Source organism: Acomys minous, assembly GCF_964271855.1.
Source record: "Acomys minous genome assembly, chromosome: 3".
Taxonomy (NCBI): domain Eukaryota; kingdom Metazoa; phylum Chordata; class Mammalia; order Rodentia; family Muridae; genus Acomys; species Acomys minous.
In genome coordinates this window covers 60,879,411-60,906,064 of record NC_140485.1, presented here as the reverse complement: position 1 = coordinate 60,906,064, position 26,654 = coordinate 60,879,411, and the positions used below count along the sequence as shown (strand labels likewise).

Here is a 26,654-nt window from a genome sequence, read left to right as displayed (position 1 = left end):
TGGGGTCTCCGGACCCAGCTTCTCACCTCATAAGGTTCATCCTTTTTGGCTCCAACAGTCGTGCGCAGCGGGGCCACTCTCTGCACAGCCAGAGGGTGAGTCGGCTTCTTGGTGAGAGCCTAGGAGAATGGATCGCAGGTCCCGGGCTCAGCAGTGGCGCCGAGCTCGCCATAATTACAACGACCTGTGCCCGCCCATTGGCCGCCGGGCTGCTACCGCGCTCCTCTGGCTCTCCTGCTCCATTGCTCTCCTCCGCGCCCTAGCCACTTCCAACGCCCGTGCCCAGCAGCGTGCCGCCCAGCGCCGGAGCTTCCTTAACGCCCACCACCGCTCCGCTGCGGCGGCCGCTGCCGCCCAGGTACTCCCCGAGTCCCCTGAATCTGAGTCTGATCACGAGCACGAGGAGTCCGAGCCTGAGCTAGCCCGCCCCGAGTGCCTGGAGTACGAACAGGACGACTACGAGACCGAGTCCGAGACCGAGTCCGAGTCTGAAATTGAGTCCGAGACAGAATTCGAGTCCGAGCCTGAGTCTGAGCCTGAGACCGCCCCTGCAACTGAGCCTGAGACCGAGCCCGAAGACGAGCGCGGCCCCCGAGGAGCCACCTTCAACCAGTCTCTCACCCAGCGTCTGCAGGCTCTGAAGTTGCAGAGCGCCAACGCCTCCCCCAGTCGTGCGCAGCCCACCACTCAGGAGGCCGAGAGCGCAAGCGAGGGGGAGGAGCCCCAGCGCGAGCCCTTAGACGTGGATCCTCGGGACCCCGAGGAGTCAGAGGAGCGCAAGGAGGAGGAGAACAGGCAGCCCCGCCGCTGCAGGACCAGGAAGCCTGCCCGCCGCCGCGACCAGTCCCCGGAGTCCCCTCCCAGAAAGGGGCCCATCCCCATCCGGCGTCACTAATGGGTGACTCCGTCCAGATTCTCCTTGTTTTCATGGATAAAGGTTAGTAGTTATCCTTATCAAATTGGGGAGCCTGAGGCAGTGCGGTGGGAGGAAAGAGACAGGTTGGAGGCAAGATGGAAAGGGAGCGGTGTTCATTAATCAGCCCAAAACGAACCCCGGAAAAGTAGAGGGGCCCTTCAAATCTTTCCAGGGCACCCAGGGTCGCTAGGGAGGCCAAAGTTTTGTTGGACGGCGAGGTTTTTCCTGATTCCTCGCTGGAGACAACCTGAGGTCCCCGAGGTGGCACCTGGTGCACGCCTCTTAATTTCTGAGTGCGCCTCAGGTTTGGAGCCGCACACCTAAACGACAATGGTAAGTCACTTGTTTTCCGCATCGCTCCACCTCCTAGAAAGGTTAGCCTTTAGCGATGTAGTTGGCTTTAACTAAAGTTCACTGGGCTGGGTATGGCGGTGCGCGCACCAACTTTGGCTATCTGAGAGCCACTGCGCCGTAGCTAGCTACACAGTTGCAATGCGCGGAAAGTAACTGCGCTGGGATTGGGTGAGAACTCTGGAGCCTAAGTCGCACGTGCGCTCAGCCCGCACGGGAGCCTGGAAATCGGGACCCGGCATGGCCAATTTGGGGCCGTGGGACCCTGGAGCCAGTGCGGCTCCATGCTGTGCAAGCAGTCTTGGCCAACACCGTTCACCTCTAGAGGTTCGCGGAGGCCTGAGATCGTGAAAAGGAGCGTGCGCACCTCTCTTGTGCGCCCTAAAGTTAACCTTCCGGCACAGATTGGCGTCTCTTGATAATGAATAGTGCTTGGAGGGCATGCAGTGAGGTACAGGGACCTTTACGGGTGCCCTTCTGGGCTACCCGGATTGGCAGCACTGATAAGATCATATCGGGGTATCTCCCACCTTTTGGCGCAGCTGGTTGGGCGAATCCGATTTGTCTGGAGAGGTCCGGGACTGTGCGCCTAGGCCCTAGAGGCAGGAGAGAAGGAATGAGAGCAGTACCAAGCGGTCTTGGGCAGAAAGGCAAAGCAGGTCAAGGCACAGGCTGAGTAAGGGGGTCGTGGCTAAGAGTTGGACAGCTTCCAGGCTGTCCCCAAAGATCGTGGCACTTCCCAAGCTGGGAAGATGTCTGAATACTGCGCTTAGGACTGAGAGGGGACTGGGAGGATGCGTTACAGCCGTTTTGGCCCTCTTCAGCTGGGGTGGGGCTGTATTTGGAATCCGTAACCCGAGGGGAGGTCACCCGTAATCTGCCCCCAAAGCGCCGGAGCACGTAACACACCTTGGAATGCTTCCCCGTCCAGCCCTGGGCGGAAAGGCTGATCATAAGTAAAAGGCGCCTGCTGGAAACTTTTTTTTTTTTTTAAGTATGAACGTCTGGTATTGCAGCGGCCTGAGTTATTTTGATGGGATGATTTGGGAAATCTGGTTAAGAAAAGCATTTTTAAGGCTTGAAATCAAAGATGGTTGGGCTCCTGCGCTCTTAAGAGGAGAATGGTACTGGAAGGAACTCATTACCTCGTATCCTTCCAGGACTTACCCTCTTCACTAGGGTGGCGTCGCAGCCCCCAGAATTTAAGAGAGGGTAGGCTGTGCGCACTGCGGCTGATTGCGTCGTTGGTACACATAGGGAAGCAATTTGTTAGCAATGGGTAGAGGACGGCGCGCTAGTAGACTGAGGAAATGAGGTGGAGGCATTTGGTTTGAAAGCATGAAATTGCCTAAGTACCTTTCTGAACCTAAAATTCTCGGCAATAGAAACGATGATGATGACGTTTTCTTGACGTTAGGTACCATTTTGCCTCGTGATATATCAGTAGCCCGAGTTTACCAAGCAACAGGTTTCTAGTTAACAGGTGGAGATGCCGCATTTTTCAGCATGTCTTACCCATCTGAGATGTAATTTTTGGCAGTTAGGTTTTTCATTAGCTAAATTAGAAAGCTGCCTTGTTGCTGATCTACAGATCAAGTTCCAGGACAGAGACACCCTGTCGGGGGGGGGTGAACCCCAAAACACCCTACAGCTCTCCCCCCAAACCAAACAAACAAACAAAACAAAAAATAACCCAACAACAACAAAACCTAAGCGGTGTGGCAGGCACATACACGGGGTAAACAAATAGGAACAGGCATCTTGCTGTGTCACAGTAATCTCCCACTGTCTACCTGAGTCACAGCAGCTACATTAACAGCCCAGAGCTACCCACTTACAACCTTCCCCCTCCCCTGTGCTAATCTGACTCCAGATGAAAAAGCCCAGAGGGCTACATAGGAGTGCACCACCCTTGAGAAAGCACCAACACCCACACCAGAGAAGGTTTTGCTAAACATATTCCAACATCCACTTTCTGTGAAACCGACTTCTCTCACTCACTGGGGTTCAGCTACTTTCCTTTCCCAGGGACTTTCTAGCTGGCTCTCAGACATTCCCAACTGGCCCTTTGTCTCACTCACCCTGCTAAGCTGGGGTTAGCATTTGAATGGGCTGGCTTGTCCTTTAGCATAGGTAGATTGGCTGAGGGAGATGTACCCTGGGAAAACCAGAGAGGTGGATGGGGGTGGGGGTGGCAAACGGTGAGCCACAGTGTTTAGGACCCTTGGCTGCACGAGTCATTTGCCTAATGGAAAAACTTCCCTTCCTTCTGTGGGGGAGGGGTACTCTTTTTTTTTTTTTATGTGAATTTCTCTTAAATTACGTGGCTATGTTCAAGTACCCTGTGGTGGCAAAGCCCTGATGTAAGCAATTTTTAGTTTATCAATAAAACATTTAATTATATTTATAAGATTTGGAAAATGAGAGGGGAGAGTGTGAGCTCTAGAGCTGCTGTTTAAGTGTATTTTTTGTTTGTTTTTTATGTGCCCGGCGCCGTTTCTCTTCTGGATTGCTTACAACCTTTGCCTCTTTAGCCTCCATTTTAGAAGCTGTGTTCCGTTAACAAGAAATTTGAAACATCAGTGCTGGTAAGAATAAAGTTCCTTAAAAAAAAAAAAAAAGTATGGATTTACTTAATTTCTCCTGTAGTCACTGCTAAGAGGATGCTCCTGAGGAAACTGAGCAGAGACCACGGTACTGGGGTGGGGGTGGGGGTGGGGGGCAAGCAGGACGTTGCAAAAAGCAAGTAATGAAAACCAAGTTCAGCAGGGCCAGAGGCCAGTGCCGTCACATGTCAGCTCCCCTCTAAATAGCACCCGGTAACAAGATGGGAGACGCAAGTCGCACCTTTAATCCCACTCTCCACAGCGAGGGATGGGAAGCTCTGCTGTGGGGTTTGGGCACTAATTAGCCTATTTCCCCAACCGAGTCAGGGTAGCAAGCCATAGACAAAAGGCAAAAGATAACTGGGTTAGCCCAGGCTGCCTCTATACCATCCTGTAGACGGGCTTCAGGCTTCTCACACCCCTCTGCCTCAGCTTCCTCTAAAATGCACTAACTGAACAAAATGACCCCATGGTTTAGCCCTATGGAGGTTCCTAAATCTCATGTTGATTAAATGAAAAGCACCAACTGTGAAGAAGTCTCTTTTGTGTTGGTCTAATACTAGTTTTGTTAATTTGCTTTTCAACGGGTACCATGACTTAAGAGGACAGGTAGAGAATGTAGGAGTCACTGTGTCCTGTCCTCGGGGAGGATCAGGGGGGCATTCCTAAGTGCCAGCATCAGTGTTGGGGTGCTGGGGCGGTGGGTCGCCTTTCCTGCACCTTCCCCTGTGCTTAGTGTCTAGAAGGGGCCCATTTCCAGACTAGCTGTGGGAAGCAGCCAACTGTAAGTTAAGTCCCGGATTTTCATTATCGCTTCCTCCCAGGGACTCTTCTCCAGCCCTCTCTGTAGTGGCCCCTATCTCCACACATTAGGATTCTGCCCCAGCACACATACAATTTTAGTACTTAAGGTACTAGGTACTTCTTATGTAAGTTGCCATAGTCTGGTGACAGCTAAGTTCACACACACCCACTTTACAGACACACTACACACACACAGCACATACCACAGACACTCATACCACACACACACCACACACGTACCAGACACACAAACACACAGCACATACACACACATACACTACAGACACACACACCCCACATACCACAGATACACACACAGCACATACCAGACACACACATACCACTTACCATAGAACACACACATACCACTTACCATAGAACACACACATCACAGACTATACACACAGACACCACACACACACACACACACACACACACACACACACACACACACACACACACCACATATCAGATAGACACACATACACCACACACCACAAACACACGCACACCAGACACACATATACAAATTTGATTTCATTGCCTGGGGCAAACAAAGCAAATACTTCTCCCAAAATTGGTTTTGCAAATTAAATGACGTAACTTCACTGTGCATTTTGTGCGTTAGCCCCTTTTCAGCCATTTAAGAATTTGGTCAAATATTATGACTTGTTTGTTTTCTCAGTCTCCTTGATGGGGAGCCCCACCCCCAGCCAGGAAGCAGGTCAGGTGACATGGCAGCCCCCACCCCCAACAGCTAATGGGTTGCAATCTCCCAAATCCAAGAGCCTGCTGACAGTGCTCTGCCAGCAGAGGCAGGACACCTGAGGAAAGCTGAAGGGGGGAGGGTGCTGCTTCCCCAGCCTCAAGTGTGGGCACAGCCTGTATGTTTCTTCAGGTGGGCCTACGTTAGGGCCGGCATGTTACACATTAGCAAGAGGCTGTGGCTGCCCCAGGGTTAAGCTGGTTGTAAGTAAGAACACAGGCTAACTGGAGGCAGTCATTTGAGGCAAACTTAAGGAAAACAAAAAGGGTTATGGGATTGCAGGGAGTAAAAGAACAAGATATGAAGAGCCCAGGTGGGAGCAGGGGAGGGGGAACGGACGGCATAAAGCCACCAAGTTTTCTGGGTGTGACAAAGCATTTAAGAGAGAGAGAGAAGAAAAAGGTTGAGGACACACTCAAATATGGCAAACTTGAAAGGGGTTAAAGCCAGGGACAACAAGGGGCAGGTGTTGACTCAGTGTTAGGTTTCTTTGGTTTGGTTTGGTTTGTCACAGGGGAAAAGAAAAGGTTAGTAGTATTTTTAATAGCCAAAGATGGACACTAATGAGGATTTCAGATTAGTCACCCTTGAAGTCATTGTCCCCCATAGCCTCCGACAGACCTAGACCAAGAATTTCAACTTCATCTACTTCAGTTTAAAACCTGAGCATAGGGTTTTGACTCAGAAAGGGGCAGCCTCTAAGGCTCCCTCCCACTCTCAGACTCAGAGGTGCAGGAGTACGGATCCAAAGCCTGACGTGTTCTCCTTCCCCCAGGCAAGAGCTGTCTGCCTGTCCTGGCTTATGTTGCTGTTCCAATTAGACTTCGTTAGGGAAATTTGCTTTGGTTAATTGAGGTTGTGTGAGAAGGTGAAATACACCATTCCCCTTAAATTCAGATAGCATTCAGGCTGCAGAAGCCCCCAGGGTGCCTGGAATTTCCACCATGAGTTACAGAAATATTAAATAGCCTTTCCACTAAAACCAAACCCACCTTCCCGGATCCCACCTCCCAACCCCGCCTGCTAGCAGCTGCCCCTGGTGCCGGGTCTCTGATCTGCGATGGGCACTTCTCCCCCCATAGCTTCTGGGTAGCCTCTGTAGCATCCTTAGCTGCTCTTCACAGTGTGGACACCTTGTGCAGGCACAGTAGCCTGCACAGGACCACGACAGGCTGAGGCACAATCTGGTGACCCTGCTACAAAGAAAGCCATTGAGACAGAGCCATTGCTAGCAAGCCTGAGTCAGTGAGGGGCCTGAACTTTTAAGGCTTTCATCCAGAGCTGACCAGCTGCATTCACAAACATTTCATCCCCTTAACACAAGCCCGCATCAGTCTCTAGTCTTTTATCTGTTGGGGGCATCTTTCCTTTCATTAGCATTTGCCTGAAGCGGCCCAGCCATACAGCCCCTTCTGCAAACAGCAGTAAGCTGCTGCTGCCTCCACAGGCCAAGGCTGGCAGAGATAGCGGCGGGGAGGAGGGTGGTGGTTGGTGGCTGCAGCAGTCTTAATTGAACAGTAATTAATTGAACAGCTTCAAAGTCTTATTGCTACTCCGGGAAGCACTCAGAAAACCTTTGTCACAGGGAGGCTGAAAGACACTTAGTGGTTGCCTGAATTCCTTTTCTATCTCCTCTTTCTGTGTCTCTTTCCTTCGCCTAGAAATTAATGGCACGCATATGAACTACATGCAGAGGTTTCCCACCAGGCTGCCCCTCCCGCAAACCACAAACCACAAGGAACCTTCCTGCCAATGGTGTTGCTGCTGCTGGCTTCTGCTCCCTTCCCTTTTGCCCTCTCCTCCTCCCAAGGGACCTTTTCTACTTGGCTTTCTCTTTTGTGGCTAGTGGGATGGATGAGTCAAGAAAAGTTGAGAAGCTGCTACATGATATCTGGATGGGCCTTGGGCTTTTGGCAGTTAAAAAAAAAAGCACAAGTACAATTGTTGCTTAGAGACATGCACCAGGTACCCAGGGTACCACAGACAAGGGGGACCATGCCTTTTCAGGTGCTGCTAGTGAGGCTGAGGGAGAGTCAGAAGCTAACTTCTTCTTTCTAGTTGGTGTTCCTTCCAAAGGACACCCGATAACTTGGGCATCTGGGGCACCTGCACTGAGCAAGGTTGACTTTCCTCAGAAAAGCAGAGGCCAATGGAAATAGGAGTGCTATTTACCATTCCTTTCTAATAAAACAAATCCTGTCCCCCAACTAGCACACCTTCTCCCTAGCCTTTTGCTCTACCACGTGACTCCTGTAGACAGGTTAAAGACTCCAAGCTTAGCTTTTGTCCTTCACAGCTGGGTAGCCTTCTTGGGCACTGGCCTGCCTTTGCCATAGCTTCAGGCCTTGGGAGCCGACTTGCCTTCCTTATTTTAACTCCTACCTCTATTCATTTATTTATTTATCTATTATTTATTATCTATTATTTATCTATTTATTTAACTCATACCTCATTTACCCCCTTTGCAAAGTCAACTGGACTAGAAAGACATTACTAGCCTTTGCTAGGGAGCTGGTGAGATGGGCATGCTGGCAAAAGGCTCGATTCATGGAACCCATATGGTGGAAAGAAACAGCTCCTGCAAGTTGCCTTCTGACCTCACATGGGTGCATGCATGCTCGCTCGAGTACGTGTATACACACACACACACACACACACACACACACACACACACGAGACAAAAAGCACCCTTGCTAGTGTATAGTTATTACAGGGACAATTAGAAACCTCACTCCTTGCAGGGCTCATCCAGCCCAGGCACTCACCAACACCCAACACTGACCCTTCCCAACCACATCACACATGTATGGAACCAGCAAGATCAACAACCCAGACAGGCTCCCCAGACAGGCCAACCCATCAAGGTGACACCAAGTCAACCTGCACGCTGTCCCCTCCAGCTCTTACCATTCTGGGCTCCCCAAGTTCTTTGGCCAGGCCATCCAGTGACATTTTGTGCTGCTCAGCTTCTTAAACCCTGGCTTGTCTGCAGGGCCCTCTTGGTCTTTGTTGCTGGGGTCCAGCAGAAACTCAGCACTTAGCTCCACTCATCCAACTGACTTGCTCAGTCACTACAGGAAGATGAGAGCAAAGTGGACAAGGGACAGTCAGGATGAGGTGCTGAGCTCTTGTTTTTTCCTAGTATGAATTTACCCTTAAATCAAAGCGATTTTTAGTCAACATAAGAGCTCTGCCTCAGCTTTTTCAACCAAGGGTGACTTTTGTACCCAGAGGTCATTTGGACGAAGCGTGAGGGCATAGTTTTGTTACCACTAAACGGATGCTGCTGGCAGCTAGTAGGTACAGACTAGGGAAGCCATATAATAGACCCTGCCACACATGGGACAGTCACCATAGCAAAACAAACCAAAAACATCAACAAAACAAAAACCAAAACAAAACAAAAAACAAACAAACAAAAAACAACCCAAAAACAACAACATAAGTCACTAGTGCAGAGGCTGAGAAGCCATGGTGCAGGCAGGGGCTTCTCCCACGGCTCCCTCTGGAGCCTTCCCTGCTCTCCCCAACTGTTCTCATCAAATACATCCTTCCATTGGAGACATTTTATCTGATCCAGTGATCTCAAATCCTAGGAAGGTTGCTTTCCAATCTGAATTTTTGTTTTCTACCCTTCTCCCAAACTTCAGACCTTTCCTTTCCAGAAACAGGTTGTAAAAAAAAAATCTCCCTCAAACCGACCATTTTCCTTTCACGTCTGCCATGTCTGAAATCAGACACTCTACCCCCACACCGGCCTCTCCCTGGCTTCTCTGTGCAATTCCCAGTGTCCACAAGCAGGTGCGAGTCTTTGGCTCTTGCACCTTTTGTGCCCGTCTAACACGGGGGGTACCAGGCGGCCCCTGGAAACCTCCTTAGGTCGCCCTTTTCATTGTGTCGAGGTCCCTCCTTTAAGGGCTTCCGCAGCTGCAGCTTCTTTGTACACAACCTTTCCTTTGTTCCCTTTATCGGAACCACCCTCCATATTGGTTCTGCCTTTCCTAAGAACTTGACTCAAATCAAATCTTCATCTGCAAAGGGGGTAGAAAAACACACCTTTCACCATCTATTCCATTTCCTCCTCTTCACTTCCTGCCAAAATAGCCCGGATGCTCCATGGACTCCTCAGAAAGCACATCCATTTTCCCTTTCTTTCCTACTGTTTCTACAGGAGCAAAGGTGTCCGGTCCTTTACGCAGCAAGGGCCCCCACCCTTCCTTTTGTTGGACTCTTTGTTCCAGATAGGTGAAGGTGTGCCCGCCCCGCCCCGCCCCTTCTATTCATAGTCAAGACATCTTTCTATGGAGACCCATTCGAGGCGCCATTTTCTCCATCCGGTCTTTGCAAGCCCTCCAAATGGAAGCCTTCTCTTTTCATTTTAATGCCGATCTGCTCCTTCTGCAAGGAGACTGGCATGTTCTGGATGTTTCTCCCTGCCAGAAAAGCATGATATAAGAAAGAACGTGGAACAAAGGATTCCCACGGATCATAAGAATGTCTGAACAAAGAGAACCTGAGCCCATTATTTGATTAACGTTGCTTTGAGGATGGGTGTGAGAGGCCTGGAGAGCCCAAGGGATCCGCGTGGCGGTCTTCTTGGGTCTCCAACCTCAGCGTCTACTGACCTTCCAAATTGTGCAGGGTTCAGCATCCCTGGGCTATGAACTCTGTCCATCTTGTACTGCTCGTTCTGCATCGGAGCAGTAAGGTCTCTGTCTCCATGGGCTTGGCCCACCACCTCCAGGCCCTGAAAAGCCTCTCCGCGGTGCCTCAGCGGTAACCCTCTCTGTGAAGTGGGTTAACCTACCGCCATCAAGAACCCAAGGGATGGCTCATGGGAGTCCCCGACCTTCCCACCTGGCCTTGGCGATTTAGGGCATCGAAAAGATTGACCCCCTTCAAGGCACTGACGGCTCTCGTGGCCTTCTAGGCCTGGCCGCCATACACCCACCCGCCAACCGCTTCCAACCAACCCAGCAAGCACAACCTCTTTGGGCGTTCCAACGCGGCGCCCCCTATTGGACCTCCCACCCATATCCGGTTTCCGGTCCGAAGCCCCCTGCTCATTCGCCAAGCATCCTTGATTGGCGTGACCCCAGCCCAATAGCTGACCTAGCGCAGGGGTCGGAGGGGAGCGGGTTGGTGGTTGAGACCCAGTTGGACCATTCAGTGTGTGTGTTCAAATTGTTTCGCCATTTTGCGTGGGGGTAGTTGGCCAAACTTTGGACCAAAGTTCAAAGTGTCCGGAATGAAGTGTGTCGAGCCGTAGAGCTGAGGTGACACGCCTTCGGGAGGTCCCATGCATTCCCTAGGGGTCCACTTTGTCTGCTTTCTCTACTCGGGGCGATCACGTGGATGCTGTAGACAAGGGGCCGTAGTGTGCTGAGCCTGCAGTGGGAAAAGGGACATGTTAGACTTCAGAGAATTAGAGCTTGCCGCGGTGCATCCGCATGTATCTTGCAATGCAGCCATCTGCATGGTGCATGAGTGCCGCAGCCCACTCTGTGAACCATTCCACATTCTGTCTCTTCCCTCGGGGTCCTGCAGGCTAGACAACCACCTGCCCACTGCCTAGTTGCACCGCAACAAAAGATGATGGCTCGCGCCATCGCCATCACCTCTTGGCAAAATGACCGCGGTGCGCGCGTGCCGCCTTTATTTGTTCCGAGAGCGGCAAAACAAAACCCAAAAAGCAAGCAAGCAAACAAACAAACAAAAACCCGACCCTACTTTGAATTCGTCTGTATATCCGAGACCTAGGCATTTTGTGTTGCATTCACTGAGCCCACTGGGCAATGCGGCTGTTTATCTCCTGCAGATCTGAGCCCACCGCGGTACCGCAAGGGGCGCCCAGCCTGGCAGGCAGCCGCGGGCTTTGTGGCCGCGCTTAATGCTGCCAGGATGGGCTGTTGCAGTTCAAAGCATAGCAGCTGCCCTATGGTGCTCATACCAGAAAGAACAGGGGGCTGAAAGGGGGCTAGAGGAACTGAACACTGAATCGGCAGCAATCGCCGGAGGCCGGAAGCCGCGAGTCTCGGTAGCTGTTGCCGCCGGGACACCGCTTCTCAGTGGGTTAATTTAAGTACGTACTGTGTTTTCTAGTCTTTAAGACCACCCTAAATGGGTCATCAACCACATCCCAAATTTCCTTTCACCCTTCACGGGGAGGCAGAAGTCTGAAGCCAGCGCTAGGTAGGGGGTCTTCCGGTAAGCCCCATCCCCCCTCCCGTATCTGCGCGGCAGCGGCGACCATGGGGAACGCTAATGGGGGCTTTGCTTGATTTTCCGCAGTGCACTGCCGCGACCCTTATTTCTACTGCGTCACCATCCACATAAACAGAACGAGCCCTGACTGCGTCACGCTAGGCCAAAAATAAGCCCCTTTAAGTATAATGGGGAAGGGGGACATTGAAGGCATTTACCGGAGCCATCCCCCACAAATCGCAAACAAAAACATCAAAACACGACAATAAAAACCACCCCGGAGCATTAAAAAAAACAAATTCCGTGTTTGCATTTGGCAGACCCTCGCCCCTCACCCCCACTCCACCCTTCCGGTGGGCTCACGACCACCTGTCGCATTTTCATCTGGGTGCCTCTGCCCTTTTTCAAGTATCTTAAAGACTCCTTTCTCTGACTTGGAGCTGAATATGGGTAATTGCCTCAGTCTGGGGTCTTCAGATAAGGGGTTCGCCGCATGCTGGGGTAATCTGGGGTGATGAAGCCCTCCTGCAGTCCCTCCTCCCCTCGAGAAGAATCAGACGGGGAGGGAGGATTTCAGCTCCTGTACTCTTAACAGACCAATGCCCACGTCTTGCGTCACGTGTCCCAGCAACGCAGGAGAGCTCGCTCTCTCTCTGGCCAGGGGAAAAGCGAGGAAGAGAGACTCAGTCCGGGAGAGGAGAGGAAGGAGCTGAACGTCCCTGCGAGGCCTGCGCTCATCAGCCCCCTTACCCAAAGTCGGGAGCTGCCGGCACCGGGAGCCAGCCTCCCGGAGCCGGCTCAGCACTGAGACCGGCGTCCTCTGGCGGCAGAGAAAGAGTTCTGCTTACGATTTTCGAGACGAATCGGCGCGCTCCTGAATGCCAAGAAGGCGGAGCTAAACTAGAGCAAAGTAAGAAGAGAGAACTGGAAAGGCCCACACGTGGCTGGATGCCTGCAGCCTGAAAGGATAAGGGTGACTAGGAAGGTGCCAGATTCCACCAGCAAGAAATAAGTCACTTCCGCCGTGGTCTTGGGTCCTAGCCCCTGAGCACCTATCCTTACAAAAGTTGGAAACTGAGGCTGGAGAACTTTTCAGCCAAAACTTGATTTTTTTTTAAAAAAAATATTTTTTTCACCCTAGTTTGGCTGGGTGCTCCGTCTTACGGGGCCCCAATTTTATTTTGAAAAACCGCCACCGTGTTATGGGCATGCGCAACTGCCTCCACGGCAATAATATGTCAGGACAACACGATATCCCCCCTGAAGTCGGGGAGCAGCCCGAGCAAGAACCTTTGGAGGCCGCAGGGGCAGCTGCCCCCGGTGCTGGGCCTGGCCCAGCCGAAGAAATGGAGGCCGAACCGTCTAACAATGAGCCCGTCCCCGACGAGACTGGCACTGAGGTCTGTGGACCCCCTGAAGTCTCCAGATCTGACCTCCAGAGCCTCAGCCAGGCCTTCGAGGAAGTCCGAGTGGGTGGAGGTTACAGCCCACCTCCGGAGGAAGCCATGCCATTCGAGACCCAACAGCCCAGCCTGGGAGATTTCTGGCCCACCCTGGAGCAGCCTGGAACATCTGGGACCCCGGCAGGCCTCAAAGCCTTCAACTCAGCGCTTTTGGAGCCCGGGACCCCCAGTGGTTCGAACCCATGTCTGGGAGACTACAGCCCCCCACCAGAAGAAGCTATGCCATTTGAGTTCAATGAGTCTGCCCAAGGAAGCTGTAGCCAGCCTCTCCTCCAAATCCCAGACCTTGCTCCAGGAGGTCCGGAGGCAGGGGTCCCCAGAGCTCTTCCCGCGGAGCCCGGCAACCTCAGATTTGCAAACGCTAGCATCCGAGAAGACTACAGCCCTCCACCTGAAGAATCTATGCCATTTGGGCTTGAGGGAGAAGAATTTGGGGGCGATAGCCCACCCCCAGGACTCCCGCGAGTCATCCCACAAATCGGCATTGGCGGCGTGTTCCCGGCAGTCGCGGTCCCGAGTGCGCTCTGCCTCGCTCCCGCCGAGAACGCGCCTCCCCTCTGGGTCCAAGACGCCATTGACAGACCGTTCAGCGAGGCTGTCAGATCTCCTCCTAACTTCGCATGCGACAGCCCCCCGATGGAGATCTCCAGACCCCTGCTTGAGATTGGCAGAGCCTCCATTGGGGTCGACGACGACACCACTGTCAATATGGACAGCCCCCCAATCGCAAGTGATGGCCCGCCCATCGAAGTCTCCGGCGCCCCAGATAAGAGCCAGCGCGCAGAGAGACCCCCAGTTGAGCGAGAAGCAGCCGAGATGGAAGGAAGCCCTATCACCGCAGCTGCGGTGGAAGGAAAAGTCCCCTCTCCGGGGAGAGAGGACGGATCCTTCACCCAGCCAGAAGCAATGGATGCCAAGCCAGCCCCTGCTGCCCAAGCCGTCGCTACCGAATCTGACGCCGGCGGAGCTCCTCTGGCCCCAGCAACACCCGCAGATCTCCAAACCGATCCTGAAGAAGTCGGAGCAGCCACTGCTATTCGCCCTGAACCTGACGGAGGGGCAGCCGCAGTCGACCCAGCCACCCCTGCCGAGTCCGAAGGCAACAAAGATCCAGCCGCTGAGCCAGCCTCCGAGGCAGTCCCTGCCACCAAGGCCGAGTCTGCCTCCGGGGCAGCCCCCGTCACCCAGGTGGAGCCCGCAGCCGCGGCAGTCTCTGCCACCCCGGCGGAGCCTGCCGCCCGGGCTGCCCCTGTCACCCCTACGGAGCCCACTACCCGGCCAATCCCCACTGCCAGAGCCCATCCGGCCGCCGGGGCAGTCCCTGGTGCCCCAGCGATGCCAGCCTCTGCTAGGGCAGCTGCCGCTAGGGCAGCCTATGCAGGTCCTTTGGTCTGGGGAGCCAGGTCACTCTCTGCTACTCCCGCCGCCCGGGCATCCCTTCCTGCCCGCGCAGCTGCCGCCGCCCGGGCAGCCTCTGCTGCCCGGGCAGTCACTGCCGGCCGGTCAGCCACTGCCGCCCCAAGCAGAGCCCATCTTAGACCCCCCAGCCCCGAGATCCAGGTTGTTGAACCGCCTACTCCGCGGCCTCCTCCGAGGCCGACTGCCTGGCCTGAGAAGTACGAGCGAGGCCGAAGCTGCTGCAGGTACGAGGCGTCGTCAGTCATCTGCGAGATCGACTCCTCTAGTGATGAGTCGGAAGAAGGGGCCACCGGCTGCTTCCAGTGGCTTCTGCGGCGAAACCGCCGCCCTGGCCAGCCCCGGAGCCACACAGTTGGGAGCAATCCTGTCCGCAACTTCTTCGCCCGAACCTTTGGAAGCTGCTTCGGTCTATCCGAGAGTTCCCGATCACGATCCCTCAGCCCGGGGAAGGCCAGGGATCTCATGGAGGAGAGGCGCAAACAGATGCGCAAAGAAGCCATTGAGATGCGAGAGCAGAAGCGCGCAGATAAGAAACGCAGCAAGCTCATCGACAAGCAACTGGAGGAGGAGAAGATGGACTACATGTGTACGCACCGCCTGCTGCTTCTAGGTAATGCGGTAGTTTCTGCCCCTGGGCAGTAGGGCCGCCCCGGGCACCCGGGGAGGGGGTGGCAGGGCCTTCCGGTGGGGTTTGGGCCTTGCCCATGGGAGGAGGGGGTCCGGAAACCCTGTTAGAAGTTCCAGGGAGGGACCCCAACTCTGCCCTGGGTGGGGGGGAAAAGGGGGATTTTTCGAGGGTTCGGGTAGCCGAAGTATATACCCTCCAGGGAGAAAAGTGGTGCCGAGCGACACTGAGGGTCGTTACCGGCCGGAGGCCAGCGCCAGCGCCAGCGATCGTAGGCTGGACAGGCGGGGGCGTGAGCGTGAGGTGAGCCAGGAACTGCTGGGGAGGGCCCTTCGGGGCTCCCCCGGCTCGATTGTTCGTGACCGCGGTGGGCTAGGGCCATCGGGGTGCTCGCCCCCGCCTCGCCTGGCACGGCTGCTTCGACTCAGACAGCTTGTTGTTGGTGTGTGTTGGTGTCCATTTTCTGTGTTCGCCTGTGCATGACATGCTCAGTGTGTCCCAGTTTCCATCCCTGGCACCTTCAATGTACCCGCCGGTTGTGTATTTGTACTCTGAAATGGGCTGTCTTGTGATTTGCGCCATGGCGCGAGCAAAACTTTCCGTGTTGGCACACTCTGTGATACCTGTGCGCTGACTCTCTGCAGCGAGCAGAGGGAAAAACGCGCAGGGAAAGGTGGTGGGGCATCCTGGGTAATCTGCTGGGCTGTTGGCTGTGGAGGGAGCGGGGTTGAGGGAAGAGGAGTGGGGCCGCAGCCGCGGGCCTCCATAACCTTTTTCCCTGTATGTCTCTCTTTTTCTTTTTCCCTTTGCGCTAAGCGTTTCCTCACTTGTCAATTCGTACGTCAAACCCACCCGCCTTAACGGTTGAAAAACCAGACACTCAGGTATCTGGGGCTTTGGGGTTGTTAATAACATCTGTATTTTGTATTCTGCACACACACACACACACACACACACGCACGCACACACACACACACACACACATACACACACACCACACTGGAACCACGGAGGGAGGGAAGTGAGAGGGAGGAATGGGGGGGGGACATTTAGCCCTGTTGGCAAGGCCACATTCAAAACACTTTGGGTTGGTTTCAAGGGGGTGGGCGTGGCTGCGTTTAAATATATATAAAATAATTTTCTTCTTGGAGAAGAGCCTAAGGTAAGCCAATCACTTACATTTTTTACAACCTTTGGTAGGAGGGGCCTGGTTTTAAAAGGTTGGGAATTATGTGTTGAGAGGGAGATGTTGCTTTTGTAATTTAATTGTACTTGAAATAAAAAAAAATAAATACTCTGAGTGTATACTGAATGCGTGGACAATGCATGGGAAGCTGGAAATATTCCCTGTGAACTATGTAAATGTTTGCATGTGAATTTTTTTTCAAGCATCTTTAGCTGGGGGAAGGAGGCTCGAAGGTAAGATCTGTAAATCAGTTTGGGATGAAAAAAAAAAAAACCCAAAGATTTTTTTAGGATGAAGATTAAAGAAATGGTATGCCGCCAGATGGTCACCTTCCGAGGCCCTCATCTCCCCCCCCCCTTCTATTCAACCCCCTCCACGGCTCTCCATGTCCCCTCCTCTCACCAAGACCTCTCCCCCCCATTCCACAGCCACCAAGACCTCTCCCCCCCATTCCACAGCCAGAGCCCCTTATCCTCAGAGGTCTCATCTCCAACCTGAGGCATTCATTCTTCTTGCCAGATTAATCAAAACAGCAGTTAACAGTGGTCTGGATCTGTGGCTTAAATAAAATCTTCACGAGTGAATCTCCACAATTAATTCATTTTATTCTCTAAGACCTGTCAAGGGATCTCAGGATCACAGTTTCTGAGGCGGTGCTACATTTGTCTGTTGCATACCTGTTAATCTGTGATGGTGGTTATTAAAGACATTGATGACGTGACTGTGCTGTTGTGGCGTCCTCCCATAAACCATGATCTAAGAAGGATGGTCATTTTGTTCCTTCCTACCTAGGGAAATGCTGTATCATTGACTCAAACACATAGCAAAGGGGAGTAGTTGTAAATTTCAAATGTCCCTGGTACACGAAAGTGCAGCCCCTGACGTGAGGCTCTGGTTTCACTGCAGGCCCATTGCCATACTCTGGGCAGCTGACCTGTGAGTGGAGGGGCGTGAGCAGGACGCAAAGGTCTGCAGATAGCAGGCCCAAGTGACTGTGCACGCCTGAATGTCAGTCAGCAAAGTGGACATGTCCCTCACATTCTGGGGCCTCAGCTGCCTCATTGGAGAAACAAACCTTTCCTAGGACGTTTGCATTAAAGTGTCCTCTAGCCCCAGGACTTGGGTCTTTTGTCCAGCCCCCATGCCCTCTTGAGGGAGAAAGGGCTGGAGTCTTATGCTATACGTCAGTGCAGCTCGCTGCACCAAACTGACAGCCTCTCTTAGAAGAGTAGACTTCTTCCTTTTTCCCCTTGTTGTTGTTGTTGTTTTTTTTTCCTTTCTCTCTTTTTTCTTTTCTTTTTTTCTAGAGGGGATAATTAAACCAAACCAGAAGCACAATTTTTGGGGGGTACCATGGCACTGGCCTGCCTGCACTTTCTGGATGTCAGCCATTATGCTCTGTTGGATGCAGCTTTATCCAGGATGCAGGCTGCTCAGCCTTGGCCTAGGCCTCGCCTGAGCCTGTAAGATAGCCACCCCTGCATCGTGAGACTGCAGCAGTGCTTGTCTGTCAAAGCAAGCTGCAGTTTCCCACTGGGCTGCTTTCATTTTCCTGGAGTAACATGAGAGGGATTGTATCTGCGTCCCTACTATTGATTGGGGAGGAGGAGAAAGAGAAGGAAGGAAAGGGTTTACTCACATTTATGAGACTTTTTACTGCCTCGCCTTATTATGGGATGCACCGTAGCTACGCCTCTGACCCCTGAAAATGCAGATCAAATGACCATCCTTTAACATCTGTCACATGCAGACTCATCTGTTGCTTTTTTTTTTAAGTGTTGTGTGCATATTCTGTTTTTATTGCCCAACATTATATTTCTAAAATTACTTTTACAGATAGATGATAGAAAAATAGAAAGATAATAATTTTTAAAAAATTCTAATGTCTAGAGAGCTGAGGCTTTTTAACATAATTTAATCATACAGCATTTCCATGTTTCTGTTAGCTTAAAATAATTCTGTGGGTTAGACTTTTTTTTTTTTTCCAAAATCTTATTTAGGTATTATTCCTTGTTTCAAAATTGCAAGGAATCAGCATTGGATCAGCATTGTTTATTATCTCCTGCCTTTATTACAATTGTGTAGGTAAAGCACTATGTATAATATGACCACTGTAATGATACCATATTTATATAGCAAATCACAATTAATTATATAATAATTTATTTGGCTGCCAAGTGGTACAGTACTGCACTGCATCTCAGTGTGCGAAGCACTTTTTTTTTTTTTAATGCAGCCATTTTTTCCCCTAAATTTAAAATGTTTTCACTGAACTCCTTGGTGCAGTGGGAAGGGCATAGCTTATTGGCTGCCCCCTACTCCCACCCCCTCCCCCCCGAATTTTGCAGTTTTGAGATCTGCATCCTGCCTTCCATGTTTAAAGAGGCCTTTTAGAGATTTTTAATTTCTCTCAAAAACATTTTTTAATTGTTTTTTTTTTAAAAGCTGGCTCACATGACCTACTTTGAGAAGATGGCATGAGGCATGGAGAAGGCGGTCATTCCCAGCCTATATGTGTCTTCCTGATTGAAAAGGGGCGGGGGTGGGGGGGGGCCCTCAATGCTTGTAGCATTGTTAGTGCCAGTGATGATAATGGTGACACGAAAGTATCCTGTCTAGTCATATCAATCCTTTGAAATGGTTCTGGGCAATAAAAGCAATATTCCAGTCCCACCCACCCCTCTCTTTCATAAGCATAGCCATTCAAATCACAGACATTAATTGCCAAGGACTTTTTTTTTTCTTTTTTCTTTCAAAGGTTGCAAGGTAAGTATGTGAAGGCGCTCACCAAGCCCATGAGAAAATTTTTACATGGCTTTCTCAAGGCTGACAGCATGCGTGTCATGTCGGCAGTGTACTCTGTGATCTTAAAATCCCTTCTTACATGACAGGTGTCTAAGAGCCTGCTGCTTTCTGAATTCCAGCCAGGCCCTGACAGATTACTAACTGTGAAGGTCCACGAAGTGAACATGAAATGAACGCTGCCCATTTTGGGGGAAGCCATTGCTGTGGAGGCAGGACACCCACATTTGCTTCACCGCATCCACCCCCCCCCCCAAGCACACATACAAGCTATAGCACTTTTTTCCCCTTTCTTTCTTTCTTTTTTTTTTAATAATGTAGGTTTTTCTTGACATCTTTACTGAGAGAAATCTCACAATAATTTCTTTTTGCAGAGCTCAAGCTTGTAACAACGTGAACATAAGTAACAATAGCAGCAATTAATATTATTAATTAATTATTAATTACTATTATTAATTAATTATTAATTAATAGTTAGCAATAGTGATGCAGTGCAATGGCCTTTGTGTGCACATTCCTGCACGGCCGATGCTACAGTACAGAATTCTGGCTAAAGGATTATAGCTTTTCTCTTCCTGGTCTTTTTAAAGCAACCCTTATTTTTAGTTCACACTATTTTTATTTATCAAGGATCCATGCATGATTTTGAAAGGCTTTTGTTTTATTGTTTATTTTAATGAAGGAAAGTTATATTTTTTTTAAAAAATGTAAAGAGAAAATAGCCTAGTTGATTAAAATTGAAAGTCTCAACTCTAGGTATATCCTCTACTTTTTAGAATCAATTAACCCTTCCAATTAAATCTCTTTCCTAGCAAAACTATAGCTTTTTAGATGCCTCTGTGTCTTCCAGGAGACACACAAATAGCAAATAAAAATTAGTTCCTGAACTTTTTTTTTTAACCTATGACACAGGTTAAATGCACCCCGCCCCAGAGTTAATGAAATTAAAATGACTATGCTTTTTGCTTATTTTAAACTATAACATCAAAGAAAGACATTTTCCAAATAGAAACAACAGGGCCAAAGGGAGACTAAGCAGTGAATTCCCCATCTGTGACCTTCTCGGCAGCAGCCACTGGGACTCTGGTCCTGACATCACCTTGACAAGCTCTTTAGTGCCGGGGATGGAATGCACCCTTCGTTCCTATCACATTCCTGCGCTGACCTGTGACCCCTGACCCAGGATCAAGCTTTTTTAGAGGGAATAAGAAGAAAATGGGTCTGGCCTTGCTTCCGGAATTTCAGATGAAGAATCTTTGAGGCCTTTACAACCTTAAGAATGCTAATGGGCAGTCTCAGATGCCAGAGGGGCCTGGTTCCAGAAGACACAACCATGAGGGCCTCTCTTTTTTTTTTTTTTTTAATTTTCTTTTTTCTTTCTTTTTTTTTTTTCTTTCCCCCCCCCCCCCCTAATTCTCTAAAAGGAGAGCCAGCCAGATCCTGGATGATGCTTTTTATTGGCTATGAGTCTAGTGTGTTTCATATACGAGAGCCCCCAAAGGTTGGCCCTATAACTTTTTTCCCCTTCTTTATTCCAAGTGAGGTTTTATTTTTTGTATATTCTCCATGAGAGACTGCTAACTTAAGCCTAGGCATCTTCTACTTCCGGGGTCTACATTTTATATTTCACTCTTTGTAGAGGGCTTGTAAACACAAATCAACACAATCGGCAAATGACACCTTGCTAAATTTAGGATTATATGGTAATGTGGCAGAAGAAGCAAAGCTCTGAGAGGATCACTTTTTTTTTTTTCCCATGTGTCATTCTTGCTTGTCTCCTTCCTCCTCTTCCTCCTGTTATTAGCTACCTATGTATGAATTAATCCAGTATTGAGTGTGGCTATTTTACATGCAAAAAAAGAAGTGTTTTTAGTTTCCCTTCCAATAAGCAGACCGTCAATGAGGCAGACCAGCTGGTAGGAGAGGAAGAGGACAAGACCCCACGAAAGAGGTAAGAAACCACCCACCCCCGTGCTAACTGTTCAGTTATTGCCAACTATCACAGGCTTGAGGGGGACACAGCATGCTTGTGGAGTTAGAGTTACTCGAAGTAGTTTACATGTTCCACACTGGAAGCTGTAATGAAGGAGGAGCAGCAGGCAAGTGATCTGTGGCAGAGGAATGGACACTAAGAAAGTGCGCTTCCGGTGTGCTTAGAGGTAAAATCCCAAATTGCTTTACAGAGTAACTTGTTAAAGCTCAGGAGATTCGGAGGAATACTTTCCCCCTGAAGAGTCCAGCCCACCAAACCCAAACAGTGGATCTTACTACATTTTAGTGATTTAATTTGGGGGTGAGGAGAGAGGCATATAAAGTAATATAAATTGTTATCTGACTTAAAATTTAATGGGACTCATTCAGCGCTTCTGACACTGTCACACACAGTCTGTGTGGAGGACAGAGCAAGTGCTTAAAATTCACCTAATTACTTACTCTTTGGTGTCAGGAAGGGAAGGCTTAGGTACCTACCTTCTCAGGAGTGTCACGGTCAGGCTGGCTCGCTGCCACTGCTAAGGAAGTGTGACCTCTGACAAGACACCGGTATGGCCAGCTGGAGCCTCTCTTCTGACTTGCTGGCTCTTTGCCTATCCCTTCTGTCAGAAGGGCTGACCACCTCTCTCCTCCTTCCTGTGTGAGCAGTTTGCCTCTCGTCAAACTGGTCACTAATGTAAATGACTATGAAGCATTTTTACAGGTAACCTGCACCCAGGTAAGTCCAAAACTGGATTTTCTTTAAACAAATGTCAACAGCAAAGGTCACAGTAGCACACAGAACCAAATGCTAGGCATGGAGATGAGTCCGGGACCCCAGAGCTGTGAGGAGAATAAAAAAGAGCAAGCATCCTGTACCTTACCTGGTAGATATGTCCTGGGCTTGTGAGACCCATCCCTTGGGTCTGATCACCAGCTTCTAAAGCAGTGAAAATAGCTTACTAGTCTCATCGATGCCAAGCAAAACAAAAACGGCTTCCCCTTACTCCCTAAAGGATAAAGTGTCAGAGTAGACAGCGCTGCTGGGGAAGCACATAGGTGCTTGGACAATTCAGACACATCCTTTCAAAAGAGTACTATCTTCAATCTCTTATTAACTGTGGTCATCTCTAAGTGTCCAGAGGCTAGGACCAAAGCTCAAGGACCTCTTAGGAAAGGCGAAGTTTATTTGTAATTTGTCTCTTAATTTGTTCTTTGTGGGTGTCGGGTTTTTTTGTTTTGTTTTTTTAAGCATGTGTGGGAAGTGTACGTCTTAACTCCTTGCATTGGCACTCTGAGTGGCTGTACTGGGCGTAGTGTATGCTTAACTAGCTTATCAATAAAAAAAATCACATGTGTCATGCAGGGGCTCCTGCCCACTGTCCCCTCAAATAATAATTTTCAGTGGTGGGCTTTAGAAAAGCTCGGAGACAGTAAGCATGGGTTGATATTTCAGGTGGCCACTAGATGGTGAGACAGCATAAGGAAAAAAAAAGCTCTATGTATCAGTGAGAACTGACAGGGAAAGCCAGCAAGGTGGTAAAGGGTCCTACTTTACTTTCACACTGTCACCACCCCAAAGATGAGGCCCATAGGGGCCCTGAAGTCTAGATAGACCCATGACTTATTCTCTTTAGCCATGTGCTGAGATTTTAGGACTATTTAAAGGGGATCTATCAGCAAAGGGGTCTTCCAAGCAACTCCACTGACATTTTGCCATGGGGGGCTGGGACCTCTCCTGTGCTCTGTAGATTTCTTTTCCAACATCTTTGATATCTGATATCAAACACACACATGCCCCACATACCCCACCACACATGCACATGAGCATGCACACACACAGAGATACACACAGACACACATAGACACACACACACACACACACACACATATGAACACACGCATGCACACCACTGCTACCAGTACAACATCCTACTACCACCACCATCACACACAGAGATGCACTACTACTATCAACACACACACACACACACACACACACACACACACACACTGCAGCTGATACTAACAACAACAGCCATCACCATGCATTATACACATATACAACCCACCACTACTAACAACAACAACTATCACTACACACATGTACACACAGCCCATTGCTACCAGCCCAATACCCTACCGCCGCCATGACACATAGATCAACACATACTATCAACACACACACACACACACACACACACACACACACACACACACACATACATACACACACACACACACATACCCCAGTCTGATAACCCAAACCTCTCAAGTTACCACCATGGCTGAGAACTGCTTCCCAGACATTATTGATCCATAGTCCTGGGAAAGCTGAATGTCACACGTGATGTAACTCGTAACCTACAAATGAGTCTCCTGAAGAAAAGCTGTCCCTTCTACCAACTAGTCAGTGAGGTGCAAGCCAATCTTGGTGACTTGCATTCTTGGATAGAAGCAATTTCCACAAATCTCCCAGAGTGACCACCGGATGACCCTAAATTGAAGAAAAGAAGAAGTTATTTCAGGCAAATAAACACGATTGGCCCAGGACTCTGACAATTCAATAGCTAAGTAATCAACAGGCGGCCAATATCAGGGGCATAGGTAGATTTTTAACCCCTAATGATTGCACATAAGGCTAGTTAGGTTGCATTAATTGGCATCATGCCACCCTGGCTCCCTCTAACTGGTGGGCACTAGTAAATTCTGAGAAGGGAAGCTCCTGTACATTCCGTGTACTTGCTGTGAGGTAGATGGTGTCCACTAGCCAGAAGGATGTGAACTCCAAAAACAGCCATGGAAAGGTGACCTGTCACCTTTGAGTAGTAATAGGGAAAGCAAAGTAATACACCAAGGATGATCTTCAGAAGAAACCAGTGGTGCCAATAGAAGTAACCGACCAAAGACACTTTCTGGTCAAAAGTATTGTGCTTGGGGCTTTGATGAAATGTCCCCCACCTAAAAGCAGTGTTTATCTCCATGTCCACCCATCAGAACAAGCCTCGGGCTTTAGTTGTCCTGACTTGCCAACTTGGCACCTTACTTTCTTTCTCCTTTGGCTTCTGGGGCTGAATTCAGGGTTTTAGACCCTGCTGACCCTGAACTGACTCAGCATCCAACGTCTCAAAAACAATGACTTCTGCATTTTCTTTCCCCTACCTCAAATTAGCTATTAGGGAAAAGATCAGGTCAAGTCGTTAAAAACCTGCTGGGTTTGAACAGTTAGATGCTGGCCATGTGAGGTGGCAATCCAAAACTTCCTGCCAACTCGCCTGAGTGGTCCAGGTTCTGTTGAGCGAGGTGGCCCTAAGTAGGAGAACTCCTCACTGCACAGCCCTAGGAATTACTCAGGGAAAAACCTCACACTGTTGATTTTGAGATCTTGCCTGTGACCAAATACAAACATCTTTCCAAGGAAATGCTTAGAAGACTCGGGGCAGAACCCAAATCCAATGCCAGATGTTAGGGAGAGATCTTTAAACTTGGGCAGCCAAAAACAAAACAAAACAAAAACAAAAAACAAAAAAAAAACCTCCGAACTATTTTAGAAGTCACGTGTCTTCAGTTTCTTTCATTGTAGCTGTTAGAAGGGGAGCGCAGAAGGTCATTTTGTTTTGCCACACAGATTTGCAAGTGAGGATTTGAGACGGACACTTAGGAGGGGTGCCACTTTTTAGTGGGAGAATTTTGAAATGTTCCCAATGAGACTCCATCTTGTCGCCTTCCCTGTGTTGCTTCAATGGAAAAGAGAGTTTGATAGTAGTCGAGTGGTGGGCGGAGAAGCCATAACTTTTGAAGAGCATCCTGGGATAACGGAGAGAGCACCGGCCCAAGCACCAGGGCTTTCCCTGGGACTTGAATTTAGAATCCCATGTACTTAACAAGTGATGCCCAGAAAAGGGTAACAGTGGAGTCTTGAAGTAATGACAAGGCTTCGAGTCGACCTGAGGTTCTGCCATGGTCAAACAGGGACTACATTTGATGAGTTGCTTAAGAAGAAGCTAGAAACTTTCCGTGTCTTCCCATGTCCACCTCGATGTATATAGAGCAGTCACAAGGTGAGGTCTTAGGGTTAGGGGCATCTAGAGAAAGTGAGGCAGAAACTCAACTTGTTTGGCAGACAAAATCTAAAAATCATTGTAGCCCAGCCTCGCCCCAAGACTCAAGGTGACAGGAAGCAAATACCTTCACCCCTTTGAAGAAGCTCTCAGTGGGGAGCGGGGTCCTCAGAAAAGAAAAGGCGGGGCCAGCAACAGCTGCCTCAGGTCTAGCAGGGACCCCCATCTCATTTGCATTCCCAGCTGAGAATCTGAGGGAGGGAGGAAGGAAACAAAAGCTCTTGAGGAATTTACCTGTTTGCTCTCTTCCCGTTTTCTTTTCTTGTTTGTTTTCTTTTTCTTTCCAGATCTTTTTTTTTTTTTTTTAAAGTATGATCTTTTGTGTAGGGAGGACATTTCTGAGCCAGAATTTGTAAAGTACACATATATTTTAAAGGAAAGAAAGGAGAATATGCACTATTTAGGGCTGGGAAGTTGAAAAAAACTTAACAAAGCAAGGCTGTTCAGAACTGGCTGGCAGATGGCGCTCCGATTTTACAATCGAGAGCCTGGCTTCAGAAAATTCACGCCTGCGCCTGCCTCAGGCAGCACTGTGGGCCCCCCTCCCTTCATCTGCCTTCCCCGGGATGCAGCCCTGCCCCTGGCCTAAGAATACGTATTTTTAAAGGTTTCAGCTTAGCAATTGATGTCTGGTGACAGGTACCCACACTTTGGGGGCTTTGTAGACCTTAGCAAGTCAGAAAGATTTAAAAAAAGAAAACAAAACTAAAAACAAAAGCAAAAACAAACAATGGGCGCACCCTGGCAGCTCCTAGTTCTTGGGCTCTGACCTCTTGTGGACCAGTCCTGAAGTTTCCTTCTTCCAGGAGCAGTTCTAAGGCCCTGGGCACATCCTATTGTCCCTTTGGGGAAGGGGGGGGGCCAGGTTCTCACTTTAGAATATTTTAAGTCTCTTAGAAGTTTTAAGTAGAAGATGTTTGTTGGCACCCCTTCCTCCCCCAGGCATCTCTCTCCCTCTCTTTCACACATACACACACACACGCACGCACGCACTCACGCATGCACGCACGCACCTTTGAATGTACCCTTACCAAAATGGCAGCCGGTGTAGGAAAAAACATCTTAGGGCCATCCTTTGTCCTTTACCAAAAAAATGACTACTCATTTCCCGGTCCCCATACCTGGGAGCCACTTTACGTAGCAGCACAGTTCAGAAGTTTATCCTTTCCCACCCAGCTGAGGAGAGCTGGGAAGGAGATAGAGACATAAGGCTTCCAGGAGAAACCCAAAGAGCCTCCCTGGAGGAGAGGCCAGTTTAGATAGTCTAGGACAGTGCAGGACTAGGTCCCTTGGTTTCAAGGACAGTGCTGAGCATTTACCCAGATCCCACTGCCCTTGCTGCTCCACAGCAACCGAGGAAGGCCACGGGAACTTACTCCATTTACGCTAGGGCCAGCCTTGTCTTCCATTCTGCTATGTC

General features: G+C 49.8%; 3 protein-coding genes and 1 long non-coding RNA gene across 5 annotated transcripts in view; 3 read left to right on the top strand and 1 right to left on the bottom strand.

Moving 5' to 3' along the window:
- Positions 1-26,654, top strand: part of LOC311594752 (neuroendocrine secretory protein 55-like) — a 58,114-nt gene that overhangs the window by 250 nt on the left and 31,210 nt on the right. Inside the window, exon 2 of the mRNA XM_084776741.1 lies at positions 59-937. Coding sequence (XP_084632867.1) covers positions 128-895 — 768 coding nt within the window. The 5' untranslated portion in view covers positions 59-127 and the 3' untranslated portion in view covers positions 896-937. The remainder of the gene's footprint in view (positions 1-58; positions 938-26,654) is intronic.
- On the bottom strand, positions 15-10,429 carry LOC311594754. Its single transcript, XR_014778205.1, has 4 exons — positions 10,069-10,429; positions 8,351-8,514; positions 1,798-1,863; positions 15-119 (listed from the first exon to the last, which is right to left on the bottom strand). It is a non-coding gene; the product is annotated as an uncharacterized lncRNA (long non-coding RNA).
- The window catches only part of GNAS (GNAS complex locus), a 62,153-nt gene continuing 36,303 nt past the window's right edge, over positions 805-26,654 (top strand). For both annotated transcript variants that reach the window (XM_084776739.1, XM_084776738.1), the window contains exon 1: positions 805-937. In XM_084776739.1, the coding sequence (XP_084632865.1) occupies positions 895-937 (43 nt within the window). In that variant the 5' untranslated portion in view covers positions 805-894. The remainder of the gene's footprint in view (positions 938-26,654) is intronic.
- Positions 12,141-16,177, top strand: LOC311594749 (guanine nucleotide-binding protein G(s) subunit alpha isoforms XLas-like). Its single transcript, XM_084776733.1, has 2 exons — positions 12,141-15,139; positions 15,357-16,177. The coding sequence occupies exons 1-2, from the start codon at positions 12,850-12,852 to the stop codon at positions 15,635-15,637; spliced, it is 2,571 nt and encodes an 856-aa protein (XP_084632859.1). The 5' UTR covers positions 12,141-12,849; the 3' UTR covers positions 15,638-16,177.

What these genes read in the sequence shown, in the direction of transcription:
- LOC311594749 (XM_084776733.1), top strand. Translation starts at nt 12,850, where the DNA reads ATGGGCATGCGCAACTGCCTCCACGGCAATAATATGTCAGGACAACAC. An exon ending in GCACCGCCTGCTGCTTCTAG is followed by an intron (nt 15,140 to 15,356) that starts GTAATGCGGTAG and finishes TATACCCTCCAG; the next exon opens with GGAGAAAAGTGGTGCCGAGC.